At 37.1% G+C, this 17,850-nt stretch overlaps 1 protein-coding gene across 1 annotated transcript in view; it reads right to left on the reverse strand.

Annotated features, from left to right (window-relative positions):
• LOC149283389 (nidogen-1-like) overlaps positions 1–17,850 on the reverse strand; it is a 40,894-nt gene that overhangs the window by 280 nt on the left and 22,764 nt on the right. Inside the window, exons 9-19 of the mRNA XM_089497618.1 lie at positions 16,698–16,841; positions 15,385–15,513; positions 13,758–13,901; positions 12,914–13,036; positions 5,585–5,803; positions 5,043–5,215; positions 4,331–4,457; positions 3,375–3,546; positions 2,872–3,029; positions 1,512–1,635; positions 337–449 (exon numbers count right to left, since the gene is read on the reverse strand). Of these exons, the coding sequence (XP_089353744.1) occupies positions 337–449; positions 1,512–1,635; positions 2,872–3,029; positions 3,375–3,546; positions 4,331–4,457; positions 5,043–5,215; positions 5,585–5,803; positions 12,914–13,036; positions 13,758–13,901; positions 15,385–15,513; positions 16,698–16,841 (1,626 nt within the window). The remainder of the gene's footprint in view (positions 1–336; positions 450–1,511; positions 1,636–2,871; positions 3,030–3,374; positions 3,547–4,330; positions 4,458–5,042; positions 5,216–5,584; positions 5,804–12,913; positions 13,037–13,757; positions 13,902–15,384; positions 15,514–16,697; positions 16,842–17,850) is intronic.

The raw sequence follows: 17,850 nt of genomic DNA on the forward strand, positions 1-17,850 counted from the left end.
TGGATGTGTAAGTGAGTGAGATGGAGTATGTGTTAGAATGAATGTGTACGTGTGTTTGTATGAGTAAGTGTGTGTAATTTGTGTGTGTTTACATATGTGTGCCACAGTGTATGTTGAAAGGGGGAACAAGAGGCAAAGAAGGCACAGACAAGCTGCTTGGGGGCAATGACAACACAGGCAAGCTGTGAAGTTGGAGGCCCGGGGGGAATTTTCACACCAGGGCCCTGTGGTTTCTAGTTACACCCCTGTAATGAGGAACATCATTAAATTGTTTTATTACTTAGTTTTTACTACTCCTAGTCTGATTGTGGCATGGTCAATTATTTACAGCATTACCTTGAGGACACTGGGAGTAGGCTGTTGTAATTCCATAGAGACGGGAACGTTTGTGAGGCTGGTAATCATCATTTTCTCTGGAAATAGTGCGATCAACCGCTACGACTGCATCTCTAAATTGATGAAGCAAAGTTATATAATGAACGGTGACATATTCGAATGTGGGCAGAAATATCATTATTGTAGACATTTATGTCATGGGACAATTACTAACCATAAGCAATCTTTTATTTACCAGTTTACAGAATAGAAACCTAACTCACAAGCCTGGCATTGTTATTCCATGATGCGTATATTTCTATGCGTATATTTCTTTATTGAATTACCTCGAGAACTTACACTTTATGGTTGGCAAATACCCTGCTCGTTCTGTTTTAGTGAACTCTGGCCCACACTAAGCCTTATATTAAGCAATGTATGTTTTTGTTTTCTCCATGACACAATGTCTAACTTACGGTACTAAAATCTAATTTGAAGTAACTCATAAGGGAAAACACAGTAAAAAAAACACATGTATTTAGCACATTATCCACAAGTTGTCACTGTTTCACCAGTTAATCCTTAAAGAGGACCTGTTGCCAACTTGTGTCACTTTTTTATTACAATATATATTAGTTTGATAGTTATAATAAAAAATGGCCTTCCTGTGAAACTATGCTTGATGGATTTAGCTAAGCATCATCCTATTCCTTAGGTTCTATACCTAGAACTTATTTTCAGGTAACAGATCCATTTAAAGCTGAGCCATTTTTAACCATGGGTAGCCTGTGAAATGTGATCTTTATTGCTTTCACAGATGTCCAAAACCCAGCAGGAGCTGCTCTCTGAATGTGCATCTCTACAGGGATGTGCAAAGGCACCCTTGAATATAATTATAAAAATGTATGGGCTTGTAATGTATGACACAACTCATTTAAGAATTCTTGCGTAACTGCCTAGTCTTCTTCATTCAGCTGTCACACGCTATCTGGCATCATAGTGATAGTGACTGTGATAGAGATAGGTATAACTATCAAAAACCATCCATGAGACTGAAAGAATGGGGCATACACCGTGTTATGGATACAAAGTGGCCTTGGCGTACATTTTTAAAACATATTGCTATATTATCACCATAGCTACGTAAATTATAAACACGTAAAACATGATAGATTATGCATTTTTTAATAACGTACCTTTTCCAATCTGTGTAATACAAATTCTTCCCATAACTTGTTACAGCAAAGGGATACTGGATGCCTTCAACAATCTTTCGTCGGACAGGCTGACTTGGGTTCATACATTCCATTCTCTTGGTTCCTGTTACCAACAGTTTAGTTTTTGTGTGGTTCATAAATGATGTTTTTGTTTGAAAAATGCATTTCTAACTAAGTGAGTGGGAAGCCATGTATGTCACAGTGCGTAATGAATTTAGATATGGTTTCAGAGTGCAGATAAGACAACTGAACCAAAAAATTAAGGGTTTTTTTGTAAAGGCCCTGCAGGATTGCATGTGAAAAACATAATACATTAGCCCCTTAAGGACAATGATCAGTCCCTAAACCCATTAAAAACAATGCATTTTGAGCCCATACATGTACTGGCTTTGTCATTAAGGGGTTAAAGTGCATGACAAATTAAGAGTTAGCACATTCAGTATTGCAATTAGATGTCATTTACCAACCATCTGATGGATGGCACAGGAATCATGCCAATGTACTATTACAGCAGTGGTGGAAAAAACACCAGTAATGCCAGACTAATAGAGGTACCACTGAATTTCCATTGGCATGGGGAGTATAATGCTGACTCTAAAATGTATTATAGTATGATGTACATATATAATACACATAAAATAATCTGCCGCTGTAACGTTTATGGAAGTGTCTTGCAGATCATTTTTTGCTAGCAGGTAAAACAGGCTACACTGCAAGATTCCAGGGTATATTCTTTTTTAAAAAGCCTGAAATAAAGTAACAAAAAAATGTGGTGTGCATTGACATATAACTGTCCACTGTTGAATCAATATTTACGCTAAAAAACTATGCCACTTGCTACTATGTTGTTATTGTATTTGAAACTATTACCATCATATTTTTTCTAAATTAACCTACTAAATTTTATGGCTCGAAATACATAATTCCAACTACTATTTTTATGAAGTTCAAAGATGCATCCAAGTGTGATAGATAGATAGATAGATAGATAGATAGATACAAATTTATTCTGCAGTGGGTATCAAGCTTGTCAGTCCACAAAGTGACCTCTATCAGAATATATAAAGGCTACAAAGACTACTTATATTATGAAAATATTCCTTCCAATTTTTGTAGGGTCTCAGTAAAGTTCTGGGTAGTCTGAAGGGGCCCTGGCAGATTTCCAAAGCAGGAAAGCATATCATTAGTGGTTAATGTTCAGGTATGTCTAATATCAAAAAGTTTGCAATATAATTTTTTTCCACTCGTTTACCTTCTTATAGGTAAATATTTAGAGGGTAAATTAAAATAAATTCCTTAATTTCAAAAACAGTCTTTCCACTAGCACTCTGAAATTTACCTGCATCAACCCAACAAAGCATGGAAGAATAAGGATCGATAGTGAGCCCGTTAGGAAGTCCAAGGTCATCCTTTACAAGAATTCTCCGGTTAGTTCCATCTAAATATGAAGTCTCAATCTTAGGGGCAACTCTGTTCCAGTCAGTCCAATACAGATTTCTGTAAGAGAAAAAAATAAAATAAACTGGCAAGTATTCCACAAGGTGCCTGCATAGTCAGTGGGTGAAAAATGCATTTACTGTGGTTTTAATTCACAAAGAGCTGAGTTATTAAAATAATAACTCAAACAAAATCACAATGCAGAATGTGTAAAGTAAAATAACCAAGGATAAAAATATTGCACATGGTTTCATAAAACCTTCATGACATTGTATATGAATTAATTCTTCTTCGCTAACGGGTTTAGCGCTCATGTTCACACTGTCCAATAAGTAAATATAAGCAATATTACAATTGAAAAACTTCACGAACAGAAACATTTGTCACTTAGAAACACAAATATACCCCTTAGCAGCATCTGCAACTATTCCTCTTGGGTTTTCAAGTTCTGTATCGAATAATACTCGACGGTTACTTCCATCTAGCTTAGCCACTTCTATTCTGTTCAACACAGAGTCAGTCCAGAAAACATTACGGCCCAGATGGTCAACAGCTATTCCTTCAGGGCTTCCAAGATCTGTAATGAAACAACTACTGGCAACAAACTTCACATTTTCCTTGATAAGAGTTGTTTACTAGAACACTACAAAATCGAGAAATTACACTTAATGTCAAAAACAAACCCTTAAGTAATTATTATAATATACACTACTAATCTTAGTCTACAAAAAGCAAAAGTTGCAGAACACTGAACAAAATCAATGTGGGACTGATTAATCTATTATTATTATATTTTGTGTACTTCTGCATGGATACGGTATAACATATTCATTGTGGTAGCCATATTGTTAACATTTGTTAACAATATGGCTACCACAATGTATATGTTATACCTGTGTCACTTTTCATGCAAGCAGAATTTTCCCATCTTCCCCCAACCCATTGGATTAATTCTAATTCATTAATTCTGTGATGATTTGAGCGCTCTTGTAAAAAGCACAAATATATCCAGTTGTAATACCTATTGTCTTTTTATAGTGTGCAATGTAAGAGTGGCTAATCATTTTCTCTGATGAAGCATTTCACGTGAAACACATCAGGTAAAGACACATCCTCAGAAATATTGGGCTTCCTCTGATAACAATATATTATCATAAGATAAGTAAAGTAAATTGCATGCTTTCAAGATTGTTTTAATTAACTGAGTTACCCTCCTCAATGACACAGAAGCAACAACACGTACCTATATGTATATTTATTACAATGATACATTTCTAACAGAAGTATACACACCATTTTTTAAGACACATCTTTTGTACAGGACTTATGTATTGTCTACATCTACAAATATTATTAAGTACCTGTTTTGACAATGGCGGTTGGTTCACCACCGCTTAGGCTAGCTCTGCTAATGGAAGGTCCACTAATGTCTGTCCAGTACACCATCTTGTCAACACAATCATATGCAACTCCAATGATGACTTTATCCTGTAAAAGACATAGTTACATACACTTCATGTCATTTTGTGAACCAAAGTACAAAATATATTTGTTGACCTCAAATTAAAAAGTCATACCGTATCATCATATAATTGAAATACTACATTAGATTACAATGTAATCAATTTCACAGCATGGTGGCCCATATGTGAGCCCTATTGCTGGAAAAAGTCTATGGGGCAACACTATCCCATAAAAACAAGGACAGCTGGGATGTCTGCATTACATGCTACTAACCTATTTTGGTCACATGGGCCCTCAAAGGCATACTACAAGGTTACTGTTGGCCTTATAACTGGGCAGTGAAGATTTGCCCTCATTATAGTAAAGCAGTATAGGAGGTATATATTAAATTCCAAAAACATGAAGGGAAATATTAACATGTACAGTATACATTATCTGAACTAACAATGATTCTGCACAGGAATGATGGTGAAAATGATGCTATTAATATTAAACATACTTCTTTCTTAAACACATTTTTTAATGCATGCATTTTTACTCCATATCGGTTGTTAAGCTTCAATTTCCATGATGAACCATCATCATTGTTTATAGCTAAAAAATACCCACTGGGATATGAAGTAAAGCTTTGGCATCTGTTTTCTTCATGTTGTTTCCCTCTAGCAGAACATGTTCAATCTTCCCACTTTGGGCAAAGAGCAAATGTGTTCCTGATGGCAAAGGAACAACATCTGGTCTAGGAGTTGGCCCAACTGGAGGAGGAGGCGTAACTGAGTCAAGACCTGTGGGGACACAATGAATGTAATGTTCAGCTAAACTGCTGAGCACAGATTGAAATCTCATCATGTACAGTATATAGAGAACAGTTTCTATTCTTCAACAGCCCTACAAAATACATTAAGGAAGCAATTACTCATACTTCCTGTAACAAAAACAGGTGAAATAACTTTCTGGATGTTTAGCGGTATTGCGTGTACAAGTCACCACTGTGCATAAATTATATAGGTGCCCCACCTGAAAAGTATAAAGAAATTACCCGTAGAGCTGGAATTTCCTTGAATAAATGTGATTCCTCCTTAGGAAAAAGCCATTTCCACAAACTACTAGTTAAGTAACCCCAAAGATAAGACCTCTGTAATTTGTCATCTTACATGGTGGGATAACTCCAGGGCCTGTTCTGGTTCCATTTAGTTCATTGCCATCTCTATCCACACACCAGCAATATCCACTGCTAACATGACACTGTCTTGGGCTGAAATTGCCATTTTCATCACATTGTGGAACAAACAGTCCCACTGGCCGAGGACCCCTTGGAGAGACAGAGCCTAGGACACTTTCTTGATGGAGCTGGCATTTAGTCTTCTCTGACCCTGTAAATAACCATAAATAGAGACAGTTGTTAATAACTATATTAGGAATGATAAAACTTTCTAACCCATGACACACAAAATATTGTGATATTCTGTGTTGAAATGTGGTTAACCAAAATGCCCACTTTTTGGGATTAATTTTCCTTGAGTATACCAACAAAGCAAATCTTCTAATATGTTGGTTAGGTGATGCCCACAATAAATTACGTACCACTTTTGCTTTTCCATGTATTTCTGGGTAAGGTAAAGACAGAGAAATCCCTGTTGTGCTAGGTTTTCCCATTTTTGCCACAAGAATAATCAATCATGAAAACTCTTAGCTTTCCAGTATAAATATGATATTTGTCATATACAATTTTACTTGAGTTGAATGTAACTATGGAATTAAAACACACTAATTACAACATAAAGTAAAGCAAAATGTTAAAGGGACATATGGTTTTTGAAAGGAACGATGATAACAGAGAAATATACAACCCTTCTTGTTTGAATAGGGGGCTGGAGGACATTGTTCACTAATCGTGATGTTATAAACAATTGTGTTTATGCAACAGCCAAGAGGAATTCTGATGCATGTGGCTTAGAAAATAACAAGCACAATTTCCCACATCTTGCCACCTGATCTGGGAATAGGCATTCCTGATGCCAACATACTGCTGTGGCTTGTTCACAATATGTCATAGTTTAAACCAGGCAACCATTGGATATGGGGAGGTTTACAAATGTGTAGATTTACATTAAGGGCACATTTGTAGTACCATACACACATGGCAGGTTCTTCTCCACTGCTCCTCTCTAAAATATCCGGTGTCTCTGGTCTTGGTTTTGTCCCTAACATCTGCCCATGGTTACCAATTCATGACTCACAGAATGGGCTCAACTGGTCTGAAACCCTTAAAATAATGTCCATTATTTGGTTTCTGGTACCCAGACACAAGGAAGAATTGCCAGCAGACAACTCATTGACTTCACTATTATGCATTATACAGGGTCTTTTATTGCTGCGGAATCCTGCCAGTGTTGGCCCTTCATATGCAAAAAAGTATTTTAGGAAGCAGACTGTATAAAAATACAAAACAAAAAATAAAAAAAGCCAAATAACACAAATTTCACTTTTGATGGTACTATTCCTTTAAATGGGCTCTACCTAATAAGTCCTATAAGAAAAAAAAATTTTTATTCAATAATACAAATCATTATCGTGGAACCAATTGTAACTTAATGTTTAGAAAAGACACCCACTAGTGTGAGTAAAAATACTAAACCTCAGACATCTGTTTTGTTCTTAAAAAGAAAAAAACTACAAATGTGGGATAGCTTTGTTGCAATCTGCTTTGCTATGTTCTATTCATGTTTTTTTTCAGTATATACACTATAGCATATGGCAGCATAAATATTACTACAGCTCTAATCGAAAGAAAACTCTACTCCTAATACTCTAAGCTTTATGTTACACATATATATATTGCAGACCACCTTAAAAATATTTAATATGTTTTATTTTGATGAGAAAAAGCAAAGAGAGTTTGATGTTGCAGGGCAATGACTTAAGTAATCAAGTCAATTCACAACAATGTCAAAGAATAATGCTGTCAGTGACAGCAGAATTCTATTGCACTTCGTTTAAAACGTCTTTTTCTCGGTGTCATTTTCAGGCTGGGGTGTCCTAGCTTCCGGGGGTAATCACTAAACTGGGAATTCGCACAAAGGCTCGAATTTTCAAATACTCAATATTAATAATATTATGCATTATGAAGACAAATACTTTATATGGTGAGAAATCAAGAAATCACCATATATTATACATCTATCATCAGGCCCGTACTGGGACAAAAAATAGGCCCGGGCATTTCAGACTGAGCAGCCCATTTTTATGAAAAAACATATATGTACATACATATACATAATACTTGGTCATTCAACACGGGAAACCTGAAGCCACAATTTAGTGCGACTAATCCTTGAAATAAATATTATAGAGTAAATAACACAATACCTTATATTTTCCACTATTTCAGGGTGATTTTACGGCCTTGAATGTTTTGTCCCCTGAAGTCACTACAAATTCAGGAGGGCATTTTATCTCTGGATAAGTTAAAATGAAATAGTTCCCACTGTAAATTAAGGAAACAGATAACCAAACACACACACCAGGACAGGCTTTTCCCACACCGACGCCCAGACACACACACCAGGACAGGCTCTGCCACACCGACACCCAAACACACACCAGAACAGGCTCTGCCACACCGACATCCAAACACACACACCAGGACAGACTCTGCCACACCGACATCCAAACACACACACACCAGGACAGTTAAAGAAAGAAGAAATGTTTCAGCACTCAACTCCCAGGAAGCTGGGAGCTAGCAGGAAAAGGGGCAAAATAAAAACAGAAAGCATAACAAAAATATAAACGTTTCGGCCAAACAGGGCCGTTTGAGCTTGACAAAGACCCTGTTTGGCCGGAATGTTGCTTTTTTGTTTTGCTTTCTTTGAGTTAAGTAACCTAAGGATCGGAAGCTGATTGGAGTGCTGGGGTTCTTTTCTGTGTTCGTACACACACCAGGACAGGCTCTGCCACGCCAACACCCAAACACACGCACACACACTAGGACAGGCTCTGCCACACAGCCTGCCTGTGGCAACTTTGCCACCAAAACAGCCTGCCTGTGGCAACTTTGCCACCATAACAGCCTGCCTGTGGCATCTTTGCCCCCCCTTACACATCCATGGTATCACACACACATATTCATTCACTTGTTCACAAATATTTATTCACTAATTCACAGATAATCATTCACTGATTCAGATAGTCATTCATACATTGATACTCATTAATTCCCTCATTCAGATACTCATTAATTCCCTCATTCAGATACTCATTAATTCCCTTATTCAGATACTGATTTACATATACTCATTCACACACATTCATTCACTCACTTCTTCACAGATACTCATTAATTCACTCTTTCATTCAATCTCACATACACCATACAGCCTCCCTCACCCCCTTACCTGAACCGATGATGCACGCGCCGCTCGCAGACTTCCGCAGATCTGCACAGGGGAAGCAGACGCACAGCAGGGTCATGTGACGTACGTCACGTACGTCACATGGCTCTGTTGGATTCCTTCAGGGAATTGAAATATTTAACTCTCCTGCAACCTCCCAGTTAATGAATACAGACATCAGCCAATGTCATATTCTGTCTAGGGCTAGAGTCTCAGGTCTGGAAAGCTGAAGCCCCTCTGTTACATTATTTAGCGAATGGGCTCTGTGGTGCACCACTGCTCCATGAGTCTGTTTCAGAGACCTCATTTATCCCATCTAAACAACCCATTACACCAAGAAGGTCTGTGCCTAGTGTGGAGACCCTGGTCCTGGGAGGTTGTTGGGTACTGTCCAAGGACAGGCCATGAGCAGCTCCTCACATAAATATAACATAAACATAGATATAGCACTGCCATCATTTGTGTTTTGAACTAAACTTTGCAGTACTTGATTCTTCTGTCCAGCTCAGTATTTTTTTATCCAGAAACAAAAAAAGGAAAATAAGCTTTGCTTTAGACTTGACTGTACAGTCTGAGTTGAGATTCTGTCCAGGAAATAATAGTATGGCCACAGCTTCTTAAAATCCTAAGCTATCTGAAATGTATTTCCAATATTCTAACCAACGCCATCTGGCAACCCTCCTTCAAACACCCATAGTATCTCTCACGGTCTCCTTCTCCTCCAAGGCAGGAAGTTCCTCGCTAGTTGTCTTGTAAAACAGAGAGCGAGCTCCATGTGCCTCCAGCCAGTTTACAGATACTTATATAAACATTCAAATTATCAGTTTTCAACAACTGCTGTGATGTTAACAAAATCCAACTTTTTAATGCCTATAGCCACATAGAATTCGGAAGCACACTAATAGTGTAAATCAATGGACCGTGAGTGCTTTTAATGCAACGGGAAGCATAGCTTTGGGGTAGAAATGATTACATTAATAGGGTAATACAACGGACATCATATGCTTTTAATGCAATGGGGTAGGTGGGAGCAGAACAAAAAATCTTTTGAGGGCAACATCTGGCCCACAGGCAACCGGTTGTGCAACAATGATTTATGCTGGTTACTGTATAGAAGAAAGCGCTATAATTAGACATGTTGACTACTGTAATAAGTTCCAGTCCATGATTTGTCCTTAAATCCCGTATTTTAAACATTTCTATTTAAGCCCTTAAGCGGATAAGCTGTATAAACTTTATATTAGAGTTATGTATATGCTTATTTTTTTTGAGTTCAGGTATCAATAACATTTTTAATGACATGACAACTGGCTGTTGTTTACAGGAGGTAAAGAAGCACCAGTTGTTCCTGCCTATACATCCCTTACAAAAAAATTACTGCAGTTTTTTGGACATTTTACTGCACATTTACTGCAGTTTTACTGCATTTGTACTTCACTGTACTGCAGTTATTTTTGTACGGAAGTACAAATGCAATAAAGCTGCAGTACATTGAAGTACAACTGTAGGTTTGCTATATAAAAAAAAAGTGCAGTAAATATGCAGTAAAACTGCAGTACAGTGAAGTACAAATGCAGTAAAACTGCAGTAAATGTGCAGTAATACTCCAGTAAAAGTGCAGTATTGCAGTTTTTTCATGTCCAAAAAACTGCAGTATTACTTCAGAAAAACTGCAGTAATTTTTTGTAAGGGAAGTGCCTGGGATGTAGCGGATCCATCATCTTTCATTCACTCCAACTGCTTTCTCAATCATTAATAACTTAGCGTCTAAGCATTGATTTTTTGAGGGACTTACTTCTTACTTTCTTTTGTCGTATATTTAAAATATGGGATTTGTATTGTCGAATTAGTTTAATGGAACTTTTACTATTAAAGCATTCTTTTTGTTAGATGTATTCATTTAGCCTTTCAGGATATTAATCTGCAAGTGTGCTTTCACAAGCAGCAATGAAGCAGAAATACCCCACAATGTAAACTGATTCAGAATCTTGAACAGTACAGCTGGCCAGAACTCAAATATTCAGAGGTTAAAGGTTTCTGGCAATAAATCGGGTAATACATTTTAACTCATGCATAATGATTTCCTCTGTATAGAGAAAAAAAAATCATGTTTCCGCAACACCAAAGAAAATGTCTATACAGAGCGGTATCTTTTAAGTGTTTTTGAAGAAAGGGCATTGGCATGAGAATAAATATATTTTACTATTGCACAGTAAATGGTATACTTTGCCGACAGTATGCTGTAAATATGCCTAAAACGGTTTGTAATGTATATGTGTGCCCTTCTCTAACACCAATTTATTGAGTACCAAAGTAGAGTGGACTGGTCCAGAGAGTATTCATGGCCAATTATTATATTAAATTTGAATTCATTCTAGAAATATCATCAGAATTAATTCTAGGTCACCAAAAATAATGTTATGGTGACAAAAATGACAAAGCTGGGCCAAGCACAATGCTTCTTCCAAGAAAAGTAAAAGCTGGCCTAGATGGATAGCTCTTTGTGTAACAAGTACAGGGACTGAAAACCAATTAGCAGAATACTGGTATTATTACAAAATCAGTTACTGTTACAACCAGGTCTAAAAATGAAGGAGACTCTAGAGAGCACGGCCATGTGGTTGTCTCCTATATTTATTAACAAGCAAGGATATGGCAGATGGACCACTGGATACATAGTTCACCTATGGAGCTGGAAAACCTAGTGCCAGCCCTGCTGAACATGAGCAAGTGATATGCCATGTTCATAGTTCTGCATTAGTAAAGTCATGAAAAATACAGAGAATCTATGTTCCTTTCTTGTGAATCAGTCCTGAGGAAGTAATCCTTAAATTATGACTCTAGAAGATGTTTTTTTTATCTCTTTCGAAAATACACTACCGAGCACCAAAAATAGTCGGTATTATCTATGTGATATGTCATTCCAATGATCATATCACATTTGGGAAGTGAAACTCAGAACGATAAGGCCTGTATGTCATGAAAGGACACATTATGATTTCCCTGTTTTTCCAGTAGCTATTTTACCACTTCTGCATTGGTTTATTATACATTGCATTTCTATTACACTGGGAAAAGGAAACCCTTCCCAGATATAATGACTCAAAAAAATTTGCCCCATTCACAATCTATGCCACAAGCACATTATTATTATTATTTATTGTTTTATATAGCGCATCAAATTCCATAGAGCTGTACAATGGGTAGACAGGACATAACAAGCAGTTGGTAACATAACAATTTGACTTAAAGAGACAACACATAATTGTCATGTGGCCCAGGAGCAGGCACTGATAGGGTGTTGCCACAGAAACTAAAACAGCTTCTTAAAGGGACACTCCAGTGATCAAATAGACTTTAATGTAATAAAGTTTTGTGTGGTCCATCTTGCAATATGCATTTGCCCCTTCATTTTTGTTTTGGAAGAATGCATATTAAAGTACTTACACGGTACTTTCATATGCAATCTTTTATAGTGGACACTAAACCGTCCCTTTAAAGGGTTTATGTATTATTTTACATGTTTAACCCTTCAGTGTTTAGATGTTTCGATGTCGCAAATTCTGATCGCTGAATGCTCTGGAGGGATCAGACATTTTTTCCTGCATGCTGACCGGCTAATATAACTTGGGCCTGCCCGGAGATCTCTTGGACATATTAGTGAGTGCCATTAACGTGTTACCTAACTGAAACAGCACCTAATGCTTATGTGTCATTTAAATATATTGTATATGTGGGTATCAAGACTAAGTAGATCCACAATTTTATATTCCTTTCGTATCTTTCTTTACATATGAAAATTTATATTTTTCACTTAGTTTTAAAGATTACAATCCATAAAAATTACATTAAAACTCCTTCAGTCTTTCCCCAGTATTAGTACACCCCCTCCTCTTTATATCGTACTAGTAGTAGTAGTGCATACGTGCACACCATGAGCCATATTTAATTTGTTACAGATGGATTGTACATTCCACAGTACATTGGAAAGGGGGGGGATGGGTAAATGACGGAGTAACCATTGTAAACAAACGTAATTACACAAATATTTATTCTCTATGACAAATGAGGATTATATTCACAGCATACCTCCAGGAAAGCACTCTCCTCCACTTCCATGGTACCCCGGTTTACAAACACATGCAAAAGATCCTGGAGTATTATGGCACACAGCATCTGAATGGCAGTGGCTGGTCTGGCATTCATCAATATCTGCAACATAAATAAAGTGTTTTTGAAATTATAAAATGTTTCCTGTTAACATTAGTGTTTGTTATTCTGATTCTGGTTTAATATGAATATGAAATGTAAGGAGCTTGATGACTTTGCATCTTTAAACTCCAAAGCCTCGACACTTATTATCCCTCAGTGAACAAGCGGCATGCTTACAAACTTTCAAGGCCCCCATGCTGGGAAACTCAAGTGGGTATGAAGTCATGCCCCATTTTTGCTTCCAAAAGCTGCCTTTTGAGGCCCAGCTAACCTGGGTTAAACTGATCCCTGATCCTCCATCATACATCGTTGAAAGGACAGTAATGCCTCACTGACGCCCTTCTTTCCCCATAAACAAATCTGGTTTACTGTCATGGCCGTGCAGGGTTACAAAAAGTTGGGTGCATGTGTGGACGCATTGAAGCCACTCCAAATTCTTTCCCTCCTGGCAGACTAAACCCAACTGGCATACAATTCAGCACAATGGCTGCCTTTAAACTTAACATATGGAAAAGCATGTTAAAAAGTTAACATTAATGTTTCTTTAATGAGGTGATATTTATTATGCTGTAGCAATGTACCAGCAAGTAATTCTTTAGGAAATAACTCGTTTCATAACCCTGTTTGCAAAAAAAGCACTTTTCTTAGGATTTTATCTTCTTACAAAGTCATTTTGATACACGTCATAGAGATGAACTAAGGAGAAGATTCCAGCACATACCTTCACAAGACCGTCCATCTCCAGAAAATCCTGACAAGCAGGCACAGATGTATGAGGAGCCACCTGTGTATATGCAGCGTGCACGCTCTGGTATATCACAGTTGTGTGTTCCAGTTAAGCAGTGGTTTGTAGGAAGGTCCACAGCTGGTAAAGTAAATATGACACAGTTAACAGTTCATTTTTACACTTTATATCTGCTTATCCTATAACAAAGTGTGGCTTATGTACTAAATCAACCAGTTGAGAGATGCTAGTCATTTGGGACCAGTAAAATGTAGGTGACGCATCTCTTATTCTATGCATTATGATGGTCAACCATGCCATGTGATTCCCTCATAATGTATTGGCCCTTCATAAAAACTACCAATATTAAATAGAATTTATTTATTATTTATTTATCATTATTATTTTTTTTTTCATCCTTAAATCAACAACCGACTGTATATTTATTCAGAGGATTTGTGTCTGTTAATGGATTATTACACTATAATGGCGGATTTGTTGAGGCTGGGTAGTGATGGGCATATTTGCTTTCAGTATCAGAAATTATGTTTCTGTGTGTCACTCAGCAGCAAATCTACAAACATAACAAAGACTCAAGATACTATTTACAACACTATGTTTTTTCTTTAATAAGTATTCTATGCAAGCCTTACTGGTCAACATGTGTTGGATGGAACGTTATTGGGCATACTGATTATGACCGGCCAGGACTGAAAGTTAAATACATATTGGATTACCCCTCTGACCCACAAAATAATATTTCCTGAGTTGATCCAATTAACTTCATGTTGATGTCAGCCACATTAGTAGGCATTGAGGGTGCTTAAATTGGCATCAACCGTGATGCTCTGAGCTACAGCAATACTTTAAAAAGGAAAGGTCCTTCTATGTTTACAATTAAACTTTACAATGAATATGATGATTATGAAACTAGAACGTGGAAGCTTTTTAGCACAGAGTATACCTGAAAATGTAATCATGTGTCAGGCTAAGATGACTAGTGTAAGTGATCCAACTCTGGAATGGAATCGGTTGGAATTGGTTGAATACCATCACCCTTTAATCATGACAATGTCATTAATATGTATTATGTGCTGTATATAATTGTGAAGATATGAGTTTAAATATAATCACATCATAACGTTGTAAGTAACATCCCAGGGGTTTAAAATCTCTGACTTGCCAACAATAAATATTTCAATTATAATGCAAGGTCTTTTGGGATTTACACACATGCTTTTTACATTACGACATAAACAGTGTTGTGTTGCAATAATTTAATCTACAGTACTCACTGTTTATACAATAGTGCATCCTAGAACATACTGAACATACTGACATTTTACCAAAGCCTTTACAAAACCAAGAGATGAACACATGGCAAACGTTTTAAAAAGTTTTTTTTTTGCAAGATAACCTTTGGATAATACAAACAAATAGATATGGAAGACAGGAAGAACAAAGGGGAGCCAATGGAAATGAAAAGATCAAAAGAACAACAAAGTGGTAAATAAAATAGTTAGGATGTTAAACAAGAAGGTGAAAGGTATACCAGTAACAGAAGTTTGCACTAGGCACCAACATTTCTGATGAATGACCACTATAGAAAGCAGAGTATACGTACCTGCACATGTCTTGCCGTCTGCTAAAAACTGGTATCCATCAATGCATTCGCATCGAAATGTCCCAGGGTGATTGTTACACAAAGAGTTGCTTCCACAAATGTTTGGCTGTTCCTGGCATTCATCAACGTCTAGGAACCATTAATAGAGGAGAGTCTATATAAAATTGCACTACTGATGCATATTTGCTAGAGCACTGCTTTCATAGGTTGTGAGGTGGATGGAAACCAATGTTCTACCCCTATTGCCCCCGTGTTCCCCTTTGGCTTCCAGTGATGTTGGGGGGTACGTTACACCTCATGCCATTACCATACTACTGCTACATACTACCACCACTACACAGGGAACATGTATTATATTTAAGAAAAAATAAATGAAAGTATTAATAAATAAGACATGTAATATTTATAGCCACGGATTTGTTTTAAAGACAAGTTATAAAACAATGTAAGCAGGGATCAGACAGTTGGTCCGGCATACTGCCACCATGCAGGAACCTTTATTTTAGGTTACTATGGACACTAGCAAATTACATTAAGCTGTGGGTTTCCATGCACTGCTCCCTGTTCACAGGCAGAGATTGGGGCTTTTATTTCACTGCAGAAAGATGCTGCAGCAACCCCTCTCCTAGAGAAGAATTGCGCAATCTAGCAACCATCCTCCCACCACTTGTCTCTATTAAAGTGGACTATAATATTAAGTGACTGTACTTATTTTCACTTCACTTAGAAGGTCAATCCTGCAAGACGCAGGAAGCCTCCTTCTTCTTACCCTGATACCCAGGTAGACATTCCTGTTTGACAGGAGTATCCCAAAATTCTTTAGTTTAATGCATATTGGAGTCAATTTTCCACAGACTACACTGCAACTCGACAAAAATCTGATATCAGGTATGCTTTCATATTTGAAGTCTGTCTCGTTTACCTCCTCTCCATTGTTGTATAATCACAGTAACAAAACCAGGTAAACCGACTTTTGCAACAGTACAAAAAGCAACATAAAGCGCCAAGTAAATGTAACCTTTTTTCATCGAGTGAAACACATTGCTCTCTGATTTATTCAATTAAGCATGAATTGTGAGAGCTGCCAAAAATGTTTGCTATGGCTTAAGTTTCTTCTGTGATAAGGGAAATTAAGTCATATCAAGTGGTTAAGTGGCATTATAAATTGCTTTAACTGTCCCCATAACTCCCAGTTTAGTGAATAAGCCTTTTACCGCTTTTTAAAAAAATCTCACATATTTTCTTCTAGTTTGGAAAGAAAGAAATTACATATGACAAACATTTCCGTTGCATGCTTAATAAACTATATTTACCGTAACATGCTCTTCCATCTCCACGGAAGCCAGGGGAACATTCACATGTAAACTGATTTCCTTGGCCTGGACGACACAAGGCATTCGTATCGCAGCCATGAGTACCAATATAACATGGGTTCCGATTTGATTCCTCTGAGCCCTCTGAGGAGGAAACACATTATTGTCAACAATAAAGTAGAGTGCCCATTCCCCTGCCACAAAAAAAACAGTTGAGCGCGTGTGCCTGCCAAATTTGCCCTGGCTACGGAATGGAAGTGCTCCGTGTGCCTGCTTTGGGTGTTGCCCCATGAGGGCATTATAGTTGTTTCCTAAGGTGCTTGATACATTCCTGAGTTGCCGTTGTCAGTGATAATAAGACAAGTGCTATTGTCAGCAATAATATGTCTATTTGGATGATCTCAGTTAACATCTGTAACTTCGACATTTAATTAATCTTTGTCAAAGTGTCTCCTTAAGGTGACAACTTATAACTAAACCAACAATGTGTGGTCATATAGGAATGGTGTGCATCCAAATACACTAACTATACAATATGTATGAGGGCAAACAACAGAGGATTGCCCAGGACCCCATCAAAATTAAATACAGCCCTTTAAACACTCATGTTTTACAAATTTTGTTTACTTTTTGTTCAGTTGTATGGGTCATATATCATTTAGAATTTTAACAATTAGGAGGTCAACCATAATATGTATTAGTGGTACAGCATAGAAGTTTGATTTCTTTGGCTGATTTCTTAAAGAGAATGGACGGTTTATGGACTTCTAAAAAGTCTATGGAGAATCAGGCTTACTGTCATATTTTATAATTTTTTACTCCCGGCTACACAAAAAAGACCTGGTTTTGGTGTACTGACTTTTTACATAACTGAAATGTGGTCTTTTGAGTTATTTTTATGCTGGTTGTTCTAGTACCAGATCTTATTGTTAAATGTGGCCCGCACCTGCATATCTGTATGACAGTGATCTATAACTGATTTTATCAGTTGCGTTATAGTTTGGTGTGTAGCCCATAAGTGCATAAATAATAAAGATAATAAGTCCACTAAATATGCATTTATGTATTAAATCTACTAAAAGTATAGAATGATGTAGTTCAGAATATTTATACTGACAGAAGATTGCACAGCTCCTGTGGCACTAGAAAAGTA

This window comes from Sceloporus occidentalis, unplaced genomic scaffold (assembly GCF_023333645.1).
Source record: "Sceloporus occidentalis isolate IW3139 unplaced genomic scaffold, rSceOcc1.0.p SCAF_105, whole genome shotgun sequence".
Lineage (NCBI taxonomy): Eukaryota > Metazoa > Chordata > Lepidosauria > Squamata > Phrynosomatidae > Sceloporus > Sceloporus occidentalis.